This window comes from Chrysemys picta, chromosome 5 (genome assembly GCF_011386835.1).
Source record: "Chrysemys picta bellii isolate R12L10 chromosome 5, ASM1138683v2, whole genome shotgun sequence".
NCBI classification, from domain to species: domain Eukaryota; kingdom Metazoa; phylum Chordata; order Testudines; family Emydidae; genus Chrysemys; species Chrysemys picta.
In genome coordinates, this window is record NC_088795.1 from 29105849 (window position 1) to 29121101 (window position 15253).

General features: G+C 40.0%; 2 protein-coding genes across 7 annotated transcripts in view; one reads left to right on the forward strand and one right to left on the reverse strand.

Moving 5' to 3' along the window:
• The window catches only part of LOC135983898 (general transcription factor II-I repeat domain-containing protein 2A-like), a 984084-nt gene that overhangs the window by 329637 nt on the left and 639194 nt on the right, over positions 1–15253 (forward strand). The gene's annotated exons all lie outside the window — the stretch shown is intronic.
• Positions 5445–9821, reverse strand: DDIT4L (DNA damage inducible transcript 4 like). Of its 6 annotated transcripts, none has more exons than XM_008179139.4 (4): positions 9664–9820; positions 9239–9370; positions 8998–9134; positions 5445–7989 (listed from the first exon to the last, which is right to left on the reverse strand). In XM_008179139.4, exons 1-4 carry the CDS (start codon positions 9741–9743, stop codon positions 7502–7504), a joined length of 837 nt encoding a protein of 278 aa, XP_008177361.2. In that variant the 5' UTR covers positions 9744–9820; the 3' UTR covers positions 5445–7501. The 6 variants fall into 6 exon arrangements, with proteins under 6 accessions (XP_008177361.2, XP_042715913.2, XP_042715910.2 ...); XM_042859979.2 differs by lacking the exon at positions 9239–9370 and adding an exon at positions 9448–9532 and having other exon boundaries at positions 9664–9801; XM_042859976.2 differs by lacking the exon at positions 9664–9820 and adding an exon at positions 9448–9588.

The following is a 15253-nucleotide window of genomic DNA, read 5'->3' on the forward strand; positions in this document are numbered from 1 at the left end:
TTTTAGCTAACAGAGCCATATCTCCATTTCCCATTAAGGAGAAAGTAGAGCTGTTACCTTCACTCAGGCTGGCAGTTTTGGGGCATGAAGGAAAAGGGTGTGTGTGTGTGTGTCGGGGGGGGGGGGGGGGAGGGGAGAGAATATGATCTGGGGCTTTGGAGATTTCTCTTTGGATGGAGAACAGAAACCGCCAGCAATGATAGTCGCCTTGGAGTGGAACAAAACCCATACTGTACATGCAGCTGCTGGAGTTCTCTTTTCTTTTGAAACTTGTCCAACACAACATTATTAGCCCCAGTTAGAAGGTTGCTGATGCCAACAGGAAAAAGAGGCTCTCTCCTCTCAGATCAACCTTTCTTTAAAAAGGTCCACCAATGACAGGCACACTGGACTCCTTGCCTGAAAGGCGATGTCCTACTAAAAACAGCCTGCTCTTTACAACAGCCCTTTAGCGGGATGGTGGGAGAAATCCAATCCAGGATTATAAAGTTAGCAATCTTATGCTGCAGCCAGAAACAAAATTATAACATGGCCACCAGGAGACAGTGAGTAAATAGATTGCATCTTTTCTTTCTTTCTCCACTGCTGGCTCACTGGAGCAAAGCCTGCAGTCCTTACAGCTTAGTAAATAAAATAAATAAAGAGTCTTGGAGGTTGTTGCCAAAAAGTGCTTTATGTACTCTGTCTTTTTAAAAGAAATCCATCAGCCTACCCTTTCTTCATACTTAGCACTAGCCCCTGCTACATATTTCTGCCATGCTACATAGCTAAATGAGAGTCTTTGTGTGTATTTGGGGGAGGATGATGGATTGCAATTTATCAATGTGTCTCTATACTGGTGGTTGAAACTTACGCATCTGAGTGCTTAGCAGTTCCTAGTGATTGATGGGATTGTTTACTACTTTTCCCTTTGGTCTGAAGGATACTGAGTGGGTTTTCTGCCAGCACATGTGAAGGGCTTGGCTTAGTCCCAGGGCAAAAAGCTCTGCAGCCCAAGTTTTGTTTACACCACTGTAACCCTGGGGCATTTGGGGATTTTAATAACTTTCAAACACACACATTTCTGTTAGCTGAAAACAGAATACTGAAGCTGCACCTGGGTTTATGAAAACCTGTACTGTGTGTACAAACTATAAAACGGACCACCTTATTGGAAGAAAAAAACGGTTTTGAAAACAGAAATGTTGTTTCCGTCCATCAGGTTCCTGTTTACACAGTTGTATTTGCTGAGTGAGGTAAAAAAAAAAAAATGCACGACTAATCTCACAGTATTAATAACCCAGTTACTGCGAGATGACAAACATTAAATAGAATGAACTGGAAAGGGTAATAATTCTAGATACAAGTCTCTACACACACTGCTTGCCCACTGATATAACAAAGGAAATAGCATAGGAATGCACATTACCCATGTTTGTATGCACAATATCAATGTTCTCATTATCGGACAAGGTTTGTAGTGTTTGGCTTAATTGCAAACTTTGGCTGTCACACAAAAGGAAACTTGCTGGCAATTTTGCTGCACTATCATGTGCAGCAGCTGTGACCTGGCCATAGCCTGAGTTAAGGCAAACATTAAAGAAAATGGTTCCATTCTTTGAGCCATGGGTCTTTTAACCCAAACTGTTGTTTTGGATGCCTGACAGTGTCTGTAACCTCTGCTGTATTGTTTTTACGTCCTCATGACACTCATGGAAACAAGATATTTATATTGCATTGAAATTTTCCTGGTAAAACATGTTATAAACAAATAATGACAGACAACAATGGGAATTGGGTTAGATATATGTGCAGCAGCTACTTGCCAGTAGGCTGGTTAGTACAGAACTGGGCATAAAGAAAACATCAGGGCTGAATTCAGACCTAATATAAAGCAGGCACATGTCCCATTGATTTCAATGGTGGAGAGGAGGAACTGGGAGCCAAGGGCCCCCTGGCTATCCAGGAGGGAGGCAAGGAGAGTAGGTGAGATGCTTTGAAGTGTGTGAATGTAAATATAATTGTGCAGAGGCAGAATTGAGTGATTTGGTTTGAGGGTCAAAAGAGATTTATTCAGAAGGATGGAACGGATTATTGACAGTGCAGAATTTATTTGTGGAGAGGTGGGGACAGAACTGTTGGGACGGAGGCTGTATCTACTCAGGTTCTTATACTGAGGCCCTCACTGTACTATCTAGTTGCCTTCTAATGCATTAAGCAGCATAGATAATGGACACTTCCCGGGCTGCCTAGGACTGAGAGTCAGCTTGTTATCCCATGCCTCCAGAGAGAGAGAGAGATAGAGAGAGACACTTGCTGGTGCTTAACTGGGTGTCAGCTCCATGCCACCTTCAGTCTGTTAGCCACCCAAACAATCTCCTCTGGGCAATGCTAGCTCTCACTTGTTTTTGCAGGTTAACAATAGGTGCTGCACCTCCATCCCTAAGCCCCATTTCAAGCATTTCTCTATGATATCCAGCCCATCACCGGCTATGCACAGAAATACCAGGTCTGCTCTCCCCAAGGGGCATGTGTACACACCAGTCTATTTGATTCAACTGAGGATAAGCTCCTGTATAACATCACAGCACTGATTATGGTTGTTATATTCCTTCACTCCTGTCGGGGCTAGAGGAGATGGAGAGGGACGTGTGAAGATGCACTAAAGGAAATTGTGTAATGTTTTGGACACAGCTATTTTTCACTCAGACTAAGTTCTCAAGCATGTAGGAAAACGTCTGTGCGCCCAACCCCTGCTTCTCGCTCTTCTTTCAGATTGTTAAGCAAGGAGAATAATCTGTACGCACAGCACCAGCCACAGAGCTAGACTACCAGGTTGAAGGCACTTTTGGAACTACCCTATGTATATGCTATTTTTGGTCATCACTGCAGCTAACAGGCTCTTTCCAATTTTTTTTCTAAAGTGTATAGTGAGGTAGTAAAGATAGTATGTAAAGGGTGATGGTTCCATTATCTCTGCCTGAGGCTGGGAAATAAAGTCAAGCTAGAACCATTAAATATATAGATTTAGGCTTTTTATTTAAATAAAATAGCCACCCCAACCATCCGAACAGGTTTCTCCACTTCTGCAATTAAGATGGAGTGCTTCACAGTTTATATACTTGTACAGGAGATGCATTAATGCACTTCTGGTCAAAGTATACCTTTTCAATTTTAAAAGAAGGGAAGTGTGAAGTACTTTGAAGCAGTTCACATATCTAAGTATTTCTTCCCACTAATTATTATTCCCTAATGCCCAGGTAGCTTTCAGTATTTATAGTCGGCACTAGCAGTTGCACCGTACATGTTCCCTCGAAGAAACCTCATTGAGGTCTAGGCTGTAGTTAATACGTAACACACTAGTTTGGTAGATATGTGGCATTTATAAACAACTTCAATGATTTACTTCCTTACATCTTAAAATGATTACCTAAGTATTTATCATATCAAATGGTGGGTCATGTGTCTACCACCAAAAGTAAGCCAGGTCCAGTGATAGACATGGGGAGTTGGCATAGCTATCTGGTCCCAGGAGACAGGGTGGGTGAGGTAACATTTTTTATTAGACCAACTTCTGTTGGTGAAAAGGAAAAGATTAACTCACCTACCTTGTCGCTAGGGTATGGGGGGGAGACAGAAGAAAAAGGAAACAGGAATGCCACTGAACATCAGTAAGAGAAAGTTAACTCCCTAATAAGTGGGGCATTCAAGATTATCTGCAATAATGCAGTCAGACAAACTCTAGTGAAGCAGCTAAATCTGAAGTGTTTATTGATAGTTGTATAAACTATTATAAAAATTGCACTATATAGTACAAGTATAGGTGTCCAGCATCTGCACTTAACAGCTCCCTATGACAACAGGTGTCATGGAAAAATCTATTTCTTATTGACAAAGCTGGTTCTCAGTCTGCTTAACTGAATTATTTCTTATACAGCCTCCAGCATATACCACTGCAAGCAAAGAATACTTGCTTCAGAACATAATAATGAACAGACTCCCCCAGTATGAAGCGATAGTGTAGTTCCCACTAACAGTGGAAATTTTAAAAGGTAATCAGTATATCACGGGGGAATTTAGTCAAAATAGCAGGTTTAGATGCCCTGCTCTATCAATCAACAGGTCCTATAAAAGGAATTTAAAAAGTTTGCATCTAGTAGTGCTACAGTCATACTAGAATGCAGGGGTAGGCAACCTATGGCACACGTGCCAAAGGCGGCACACGAGCTGATTTTCAGTGGCACTCACACTGCCCGGGTCCTGGCGGCTCTGCATTTTAGTTTAAATTTTAAATGAAGCTTCTTAAACATTTAAAAAATGTATTTACTTTACATACAACAATAGTTCAGTTATATATTATAGACTTATAGAAAGAGACCTTCTAAAAACGTTAAAATGTATTACTGGTACACAAAACCTGAGAGAGAATAATGAAGACTTGGCACACCACTTCTGAAAGGTTGCCGACCCCTGCTCTAATGGATCCCTCTGTACTAGACTAGTACAGAGGGATCCACTATTTTCAAAAGACCTACATGTTTGTGAAAGATGGAGGACTCTCCCCTTAACAGGGACAATGCTTCCAGAATTAGCTCCTCCCCCTCTAGAGGAGCCAGAGGATTCCCATGCCTATTCGATTCCTGTCACCGAGACTTATCACCAGGGTGGCTGTTGCCATGGTAGTTTGCTGAAGGCACCTGTCATCTACAAATGGCTAGAATATACATGGGAGCTGTATTTATGGACGATAGACAAAGTATTTATTAGACAAGTTGGTAGGCTTCTTCAGTTCTCACTGGCTCTAGTAAGATTCAAGGTAGTGCTTGCATAAAGAATCAAATAAAAGTTTAATGTGTCCACCTCACTTGCCTTTGAGCCATTATAAATAGTGATTGGTGTAGTTTATTAAGGAAGCATTTGATGTTTATAGTAGTGGACACCACCACAAGCCAAGCTGGAAAGAGTATTCCATGATGTGCGCCATGTGCAAAGAGCACAGGGATGGTTTTACATTGTATAGGAATGAATACTGAACCCCTCAGACTCTCATCCCTCCCTTCTAATGAAGCTCATCATCCTTGTATGAAGGGTTAACACCCTTACTGCAGATCTCCTATTGGAAAACAACATTCCTGCTGTTCTTCCAGTGAGGGTCAGTGGTAGCCATTTTGGCCTCTGCTGTGAGGAAGGGGGATTACAGTAGCAGTTAGAGGAAAGCAGCAGCACAGCCCAGTCAGACGCTTAACAAAAGTCAGGCCAGAGCTTCGACATTCTTTCATTGTTTCCTTATACTCCCTTGTCTACCTCTAGCCATCTATTCCTTGTTTTATGCTTTAAAACAAGCTCTTTGGGACAGGAACTGTGCAGCACCTAGCATGATAGGGTTCCAGTCCATGCCAGGGGCTTCTGGGCACTACCATCATATGATGAATGTGAGAGAAGAATGATCTCAAAGACAACCTACATTTGAAAGGTAAAAAATATAGCTTTTATTGTCAAGATAGACAAACCCATTTTCTTGCACATGAATCAGTTTCAAGAACAGTGCCAGTAAGTAATTGCTATCTTGAAGTTCAAAAGGCAAGCCCAAGAACAGTTCAGGGGGAGGGGACCCAACATCTATACATCAGTGCAGAGAGATCCAACCATACAAAGTGACACCACCGTTTAAGGCATTGACATTAAAACATTAAAAGCAGTACAAGTGCAAAACAAGTCAGTTTACAATGGTCCAATTCTGATAAGGCAAAGGCTTAATAGCTGTGAGGTGCAGTAACTTCCAAATGTTAGAAGAGTGCAGTTCTGTAATCCAACTAAGCCGGTTACATTGTATACCTAATATGCAACTTGATGGAGAACACACACACTTCCCCCTCCTCCACCACACACTTGGTAAGTGTCAAATAGTGCCAGAAATGTTTCATACATGTTGATATAGCTTAAGTACTTGCAAGGTAAGTCTTCAAGAGAATGACTGCTAGGAGCCAAGACACTTGGCACACGTCTGCCAAGGTAGTTTCCCTCTATTATCTGTTGATAGTCATCTTCCGAGAAACCTAAGTGCCAGCAACCAAGACACAGTAAACCTTTCAGCTTTTTCCCCCCCTCAGAAGAGTGGCACATAGCCAGAGAACTGTTACTGAGAAACATGGCAGGGAAAATAGACTAAAAGATTAGGCAAGCCTCTACCCCCTCACCCCCATATTGCATAGTGTTAATATCTGCCCCTGGCCAGATCTGAAAGATGTTGCATCAGTTACAGACAGTGACAGTCACTATTTCAGTTCATGGTCTTTTGAAAGTTTCTGTGTTTTATCTAGGCCAACTAGTCAGCTTGTTTGAGCATGGGGAGACAACTAGTTAATTTTCTGCAATAGTGGTGTAAAATTGAAATGGAAGTTTCTAGGGAAGATGAGGGGGAAAGCGGGGAAAGACATTAGAGCAGCAATGCAAGCATCAGGTTGAACACTAGCTAAACTTTAGCTACCTTGGAGAAATGAAGAGGGCAGGCTCATGAAAGGAAGAAACTGCCAGGCCATTCCAGAACCAAAGTGGGCCACTATGATGGTGTGGAGACCTGAAACCCCCATGAGGTGTCCTCTGAAGAGCTTGAGCTACCATGCCAGAACAGAAAAAAAATCCTCCAGACTTTGGAGAGGAGCTAGTGAGAGAACAAACGAAAGTGTTTCTTGGTTCCACTTGGAGGAAGGGATATGGCAAGGGAATAGTAGGATTCAGTTTTCTGCCCAGTAAAAGAGGGCAAGTCTGCCTGCAGACATATTCCATTTTCAAAACTAAGTATAAGGTAGACAAGTGTCTTCAAGAAAATGATTTAGCATTTCTGCTTGAGAAGTTACCTTACTTTTAAATCCATCTACCCAAATTGCATTGTTTTCCAGTTTTTAAAAAAGCAAAAATATTCAAACACAACTGACTATTGTTTTGACAAGTCATTTGCCCCTTAACACTTCAAAAAGTTTAAAAGTGCACATTGCTGAGATTGCAGTGCAAATTCTGTTTGCTACATAACCCCTAGGAAAAATTGTGAAATATTTACTTTTGCACCAGGTTGATCAGCCTGCTACCTTTTAAGATGCAAGATCCATTTCTTGGTTTGGGCAGGGGAGTTTGACATCCACTAAATTTAATTAGCTGAACACTATTTTAACAAGAACCTTTTGGAACTATAAACCTATGCTGGTAGAGTTATTTCCATGGCATAAGAACTTTCTATAGAAAAATGGCCAGTAACAATTACTAGGCTGACTGTAGGACAGGTCAACTAGATGTTAACCATAAGATTCAAGTAAAAAGTTACTTTGTTCTCACCTTTTTTGTACACCCAGTAAAGGCAGTCAGTTAGCTACACTGGGAATATCTTATGCCAACTTGAAGGCTTACACATTGGGGTGTTTGCATAGCCCATACAGAGCACAATGGTTGCTGTGCATGAAATCAAACTGTAAAGCAAGGTACCTCTTAAAAAAAAATCAGACACAGTTTTAAACATGCAACAAGATTTCTAGCATTCTTCAATGACTGTCCCAATCAAGGAGTAAAGTTTTTTTTTAATAAGCCGAAACCCAGGACTCAGAATCAGAGTACGTTTGCTGCCAGATGTGAAACAAGCACGGGTAAAGAAAAAGTCCCTGAAACTGGGCCATGAGCAACAGTCCTGCTTGAACACAAGTGTCAGTTCAAAAGTAGGAACAACACTGGGGTCATAGATAATCTTATCCAGCTTTTTACATACATTTCCAATTTCTAAATTGACATGGATAATGCAGCCTCTCAAACCACAGGGCTCAGTTGAAGAAAGCCGCAATACATCTTGAGCTATTTTCTTGGTTAGTTTTTCTGGTATCAGAACCTTTGAGCAGTGAAGTTTGGTCTGCTTTGATTTGGATAGGCAGTTCTCCAACATTTTAACTAAACTCTGACAGGTTCTCTCCTCAAACACCACCTCAGTAAGGTTGGGTTCAGGCACAACGTAATCCCAGTAGTCAAAGTCTGCAGGGGAATTAATTATGAGAAGACATGAGGAGGAAAAACACATAGTAACATACCAGTAACAGGAAAGAGGCAGACAACAAACCTACCTGTTAATTTTCCTGAAGTATTAAATAGTGATAGTCAGCAAGCCAGCATGAACATACTACAGTGTCAGTTTTAATTCTCATTCATGTAAGAAACCACACTACCCTATGTATATTTTATGTGTGCTGCCAACAGCAGTCTGTGGTCACTTTAACTAATTCAAAGTACAGATGATAAAGTTAACCAGCATAATCAAAAGAAGTGTATTACTATAAACTTAATGAAGTCATTCTCCACTGGGGAGGGGACTTCAAAGCCATTACTAATGTTTATCGCTGCAGGCTAAAAAAAAGCTAGCCCCTTGAAAACATGAAGTTAGTTTGGTTAAAGGAGAAGTGACAGCTTTGCACTTGGTCATCTGCTTTCTAATGTGATCAGTCTTTAGTGTGGCAGGCTGCCAAGGGCTGAGATTGTTTAGTACATACATGGAAGTAAGTAACTTACTCATCCTAGTAAACTACTGAAAGCTGTGAAGTATACTGCAAGTGCATTAGTAATACAATAGGTTTATATGCTGAGACAGTTAAACTGTTTCACAAGTCTATTTATAGCCACCTATAGTGAGTCAGGATAAGCCACTGCAATTCTTGCAAAAATCTGATCTTCCACTCATTCTGAAAAGTTTATTAGGATCATCTTTCCAGCTACTGTTTAGCCATAAAAATCATTTTAGTAACCCTAAAATATTAGTCAGAGGTAGCTCTACAACATATCAGTTCCCACCCCCCCTCACTTGTAGTCATGTAACAATTCATGAGCACAACCTCTGCTCAGTTACCCCCCATTTACAAACATCCCTGCACTAACACATAATGATAAAAGTTATAACACCACTTGGGGATGGACTCCTCCTTCCCATTTGCAGCCTTACTTTTTAAAGGGGGGGAAAAAAAGAGGTTGAGAAGGTCAAAAGATACTCACCGCTTATGTTTGCGTGGTGAAAGCCTTGGTATAACAATTCTGAAATGCATGCAGTGCTTTTACTGCTTAAATTGCTAGTTGCAACCATTTTAAAGTACACTCTAACCTCCAACAGATCTTTACGACCTTCTGGTTTACTGAAAGGAAAGCACATGTAGCATGCTTACAAACAAAACAAGTTATTAAGAGACACTACAGCAGCAGCCTCAACTCATAGCAACTCTCAAGAAGGAACACTTACTTGCCTGTTAAGAAATGAAAAAAGAAGTCTTGGAGTTTAGTTACACAATCCAAGATGCACTGCCATGCCGTTTCTAACTCATCCCCTGGAATATTTTTTTCTTGTGTCAAATGAAAGCCTTCCCTCTTCCTACTGAAAGGGGGCAAAATTAATTAAGAACAAACTTAATTCACCTATCAGTGGAATCAGCCCACTTGATTTCATCTTACCTGCTAAAACTTCACAGAAGTTCAATTACAGTATTTATATTTCAAACAGCTGCTTTCAATTTCAGTGACAGGAAGTACACAAATCCTAAACAATTATAAACCTACAATTAATGTATACAGCTACCATTCATTAGCAACCCCGCCCAACCCCTCCCTCCCACGGATCAACCCGCTGCCAGGGCAGCGGCAATTTATATACACTTCTCATTCCCCCACCTGTCCGTGCTCCTCCTTCTCCCCACCCCATTCACATTCCCAAGGCAGCGTTCTACTCTGCCAGATCTTTCCCCTCTCATTGGCTGTTGTTCCAAGAGGCTCTGTGGGGAGCAGAGCGGGGACAGGACTCATCCAGTCCCTCATGTGAAAGAGGAGAAGCTTGAGCAAGGAGGGGGAAGGAGAGGAAGAGATCTAGCTAATGATTGGTCAGCAGCAGTGTCAAAAAGATCCAGGGCCTGGGAGAGCTGGAATGCTGATCACCTGACAAGTCACACTCAGCCCCTGTCATTCATCTGAGTACACAGATGTGCTGCAAGTAGAGGTATTAGCAGCACCCACTACCAGCTCCTCCACCACCCCAATTGTGTATTCTGCAGCCAAATGCTGGGGGTGGGTTAAGTAGAATTTTTATTTCATTCATTTCCCAGGGTGCTTTGCACACATTGATGTAGTCTTAAATTACTGTTTTATACACTCGCACCCATTTCCCCAGTGCCTGTGTGTCCCCTTCATTTCCTCTCCCATTGACCTCAGTTCTCTGTCATTGCAGAGTGGGACTCATGAAGCATGTTTCTCCTGCAATGCAGAGATGTTTTCAAGCTGCAGTTTACTGGGCTAATATTGTATTATTAATGCAGCATCTTTTATGAATGCAGCAGCTGTTGTTTATGAATAAAGGGGCAGCTGCCATATTACAGATGTACAATAATGCAAAAAGGATACATAGAGTCTGGTGTTGATCTCACAGTGGAGTTAGGATGACCAGACAACAAATGTGAAAAATCGGGATGGAGGTGGGGGTTAATAGGAGCCTATATAAGAAAAAGACCCCAAAATTGGGACTGTCCCTATAAAATAGGGACATCTGGTCACCTTAATTGGAGTAAAACCAGCATAATTCTATTAGGAATAATCAGATAAAGTTAATTTACACCACTGTAAGATCAGGCTCAGGCCCATAGTATTACAGTTAATAATAATATGCACTTCTATAGTGCTTTCAAAGTGTTGTACAATCATGAATGAAAGTGCCTCAAACTTCCAATGAGTATCACTTGGGCAGAACTGGGGTATTAATTCTCAAATCATGCCTGCAAGTTAGTTATTACTGGAGCTAAACCTGTCTGTATACAGATACTTGATGTACAAAAACTTGTACACCAATGGTTTGTACAGAAAATTACATCTCTGTGTGAGTGGATGGGGTGACTCTAGTTCATTTCTTTTGGAAGAGCTGCACCTCTAGTGTGTTTACTACAGCGCTGTAAATAGCTGTTGGTTCTTGGTAAGGGACTTAACATTACTCAATGTACTCTCAAACAACAGGGAGCAAATTAGAAGCTGAGTTTGGAGGTGGTTGGTTGGTTGGAACCTGGGGGTTCTGTTCTATATAAATTGGTCTAAAATATTTTTACTGCAGGTTAGAGACAGGGAAGAATTTTAAGGTGGGTGAAGGGAACAGCAACTTCTCAATTTTTCCCTTATTCTCTCCCTATCCAAATGGAAACAGTAAGAGTTAACAGCATGCAGTGGAAAAAAAAATTCAAATTGACTCTGGTTTTATTTCAGAGTAGCAGCTGTGTTAGTCTGTATCCGCAAAAAGAACAGGAGTACTTGTGGCACCTTAGAGACTAACAAATTTATTAGAGCATAAGCTTTCGTGGGCTACAACCCACTTCTTCGGATATCTTTTTCTGGTTTTATTCCCGCTCCATAGTTTTTTTGGTTTTGTTTTGTTTTTGTTTTTTGCAACTCTTTAAAATATAGTTAACAGCAAAAACCCCCAACAAAAAAACTCCAACTTAAAGCTATGAGGGCCAAGACATTCAGAGTCCAGGTATAAAAGCTGGGCCAATACTCTGGGCCTACTTCTCTATTGCTTTGTACCTTGTGTGCACATTCTCATTTGGGTAGCGTTTTGGACAGGTGTGAATGTCTACACAAGGCAGTGGAGAATCAGGTCTTCCTACTTTAACTCAGGCCAGGAACTAAGACAACAACATCATGGTGGCTTAAGTGTTGGCCCCAGCTCTGCTTTCTGCCCTTATAAAACATAAGGACAGTCAAACTTTTTGCTTAAATTTAGCTTTGGAAGTTGAATTTCCTTTAAGTTGCTATGTTGTACTAAAAGAAGCAACAATGCATTAGATAACTTTCTAATGATCACTACAGCCGTTGCTTACCACAGGTGTCTTATTTAACTAGCAGTGGATGAGAGGTGGTCCATCCAATCAAGAAAGAGCAGGGAAGTGTTCACAAGAGACTCTCTATTAAGCTATGGTTCACTATCTGATGAAAATGTTTGGGAGCTCCTGCTCCAACAGTCTTGCCTTCTAACAGCTAATGGAGAGTCTCCTATAGTTTAGGTAGCAGAGCTGCTCTTTCAGAATCTTTCTACACACTTACACTGCTACCACTTGTTCTAAATGCTAGCAGGGCAGATTCCTTGGTGGGAGTTTATCAGAGAAAACAAAAATGCAATAGGGGATTTTAGAGCATTTTATTCATGTGATTTGGTGAATGTGTACTGGAACTGGGGAAGGATTAAAATACAGATTGCTGACAAATCAGAGTACAATGTTCTATGTCACATCCTACTTTAAAAATGTTTCCTTTGCTTGTAGGTCAGTGATTTGTTAATTAAAAGTTCTCATTCATCAAGAGTCATTTGGGTCGATTGCTGACTGGAACAGATCCAAAAGATTATTAGTTTGTGGCTCATTAACCTGATGGATTACTGTTAATCTGGCAGCCACCTATGCACAGGAAAGAGTCTATTCTTCTTTCACAAGGGAGAATAGACCCCCTCATTCTCAGCACTAAAAACTCTCTATAAAAATGTTTGTCAGAATAACTACAGCCACTGAGCAGTAAACCTATTTCTAAGAGAAAAAACTCAATTGTCTTTGGGGATTCCCAACTGTATTTCAAAGAAATGGACTGAAGAAAAATACTAAATCTAAACAGCTTTTATTAATATAAACAGTTGTTCTGCCACCCTCATTCTAAGAGTAAAAATGAAACACTTTGGCAAACAGTCCTATTGCTATTTACATAAACACAGAAGAAACTTTGCTCTAATCCTGCTCTAGCTGAAAGATGATTAGGCTCTAATGTAAAGATAGAAAAACACCAGGAAAGATTTCCAGAACTTCGGTGAAGGAACTGGCTGTTTTGCCTTTGAATAGAATCAAACCACAAAGAAAGTGATAAGGCAACTACCATATTATTGACTTAGAAATGGTGAGTATTAACAGAGGGTCTTTTCCCTGCATAAGGGATACATGTGGGAAACACCCATTAATGCTAAGTGGAGTATCTTTTCACACAACCACAAGTCTAATTTTGCTCACTAAAGTCCATGAGAATTTTGCAATTGATTTCAAAGACAGTAAGATCAGGATCATTTTGAGTAATATGCATTTTTAACCATGCAATAATTTACAAAGCCAAACTCTGCTATTGTACTCCATTTGTAAATTTCCATTATATCACAACTGCCCGTACTAGTTTCCATAAAGGAACCTGACCTTTCTAGCAATTGAACTGATGGGTATTGGTGCCCAAGACAGAAGAGGGGAGCAAGGTTTTTCAAAGAGCTGTTCTACCTGAGCTGATGAAAAATCTCCAATACTGTCCATCAAAGTACGTGTTAATAATTAGTGCTAACTGACTTTTAGTTTAAAATATTGATATATGATAGATCTTTATGTATTTAAGTGCTGTTTCAGGAATCCATCTGTTTTGTGTGAGGTAAATGGATTTTAAAAATTAATTAAAACAAACAGCAACAAACACCACATGGCAAATTAATTGCTGGTGTAAGTAAATGCTGCTCCATTGACTTTATTGGAATTACACCTGTTTAAAATGGTGAATGTGGATCTTCCTGTATGCAATATAGTGCTAGGGATGTTCAGCCAATTGAGTCAAAATTAGAATTATCTGTAGGCCTTATTTATCTTACTATTTCCCTTTCATAATAGGATAAGGGCATTCCAGGCAGTTTCTTGGAGATTATGGACCTTCTTGGGTGGGCTGAAGTTAACAGGCATCATTTCTGACAATATGTTCAAGATGTGCAGTAATCCTTCCTGGATACACTGCCTCAGGCTGTTTTATCACTTAATTACTGTCAAGCCCTTCTGGCCAGTGAAACGTGGCTTATACATGCATCCTAAAATGAGTTACAATACAAAACCAATCTTGCTAGAAAACATAAATTTTTGATAGTGATCACAACTGCTTTATGATTCTGAGCTCAAAAGTGGTTACCATAGTGACTCCATACTTCAAAATAGTTTTTGCCAAACATAGTGCAAAACACCATACAATATGTCTTCACAGAAAGTAATTTAGGGCATGTGAATTTTCTTATGTAAAGCCTTGTGTATAGAAAAAGCATATATGTCAGGTGTGAGCATTTATACACTTTTGGCTACTGATTAAAGTAATTTGCATGCACCTTTTTTTAAATGCACGCTTTGCTTTGTCCTGATAGAAGTTTTTCTCATCTTGATTTTACTGCATTCTTAAAAGACATTTGGACACCTAATAAGTATATGCTGCCTCTAATGTTTTCTGGGACAGAATTATAGAGAGAAAGACTATGGAGACATTTTAGGTAATCTAGTGTAATCTCCCCCAACTCCCGCTGCCATCAATGAAGGACTGTTCACTACAGTTACTTTGTCCAATTTTTGTTAAATTTCTCTAATCATCCACCGGGATTTCACCCCAGAACTTCTAATCTATGTGATTAAGAGTGTAGATATGTTAAAAGGAGGAGAAAAAATCCATTCTTGTTACACGTACACTAGTTTGTGCAAAACTACACACACAAAGCTGTGTGTAAAATCTGCCTGGGATCCCCTGTTCTTTATCTACTAACATATGTGCATAATTCTTATATACCAGATAATAATTAAGCCTCTTATTAATGGTTGGATGGTCTGAAGAAATTATTGAGCATTAAACATACAAATTCAAATCTTGAAAGGTACTGGCATAAGAATTAATGTGTCAGCTAATAATATTTCACTCTCTTTTAATCTCCAGAGCTACTTATAGAGAGCACCAATTTGGATCAGGGAGCGGGAGAGACAGAGGCCTATACACTACAATCATTACTTCTGCTTAAGCACGATTAGATGACCCTCTTCTATCACTTTAGGATTTTCTTGTGTCTTGGTCTCTCTGCAGCTGATTTTAGGAAATCTACATTTTAGTTCTTTACTCAGACTTTCTATGGAATTTTAACCAAGACAGTTGATTTAAAGAGATTAAATAATTAATCTCTGCAGTCTGGTCCAGTTAAATAACTTGCTTACACAGAACACTGAATTATTAGTTATTAAAAATAATGAGCCTTTTGCAATCAAACTAGTGAGGGTAGCAGAAGTTAGAGAATTAAAAATTAAACTAACATATATGAGTATTTCTGTCTTCTCTTAGCATTTTTGCAATGAAGCTGCCACCATATGAGGAAGGGTCAGGGGAAATGTTATAAAATAATTCAGTGTTTGAATGTTATGCAAAACAACATAGATTAAGTGGCAGAAAGGTCTAGTGTAATTCAATCATACAGGTG

Excerpts from the sequence above, each read along its gene's own strand:
- DDIT4L (XM_008179139.4), bottom strand. The coding sequence starts at position 9,743 with ATGAGAGGGGAAAGATCTGGCAGAGTAGAACGCTGCCTTGGGAATGTG. Across the intron at positions 9,135-9,238 it reads TTTCATTTCTTAACAGGCAA|TAAACCAGAAGGTCGTAAAG; the intron begins GTAAGTGTTCCT and ends CTTTCCTTTCAG. Across the intron at positions 7,990-8,997 it reads TCACCACGCAAACATAAGCG|ACTTTGACTACTGGGATTAC; the intron begins GTGAGTATCTTT and ends ATTCCCCTGCAG.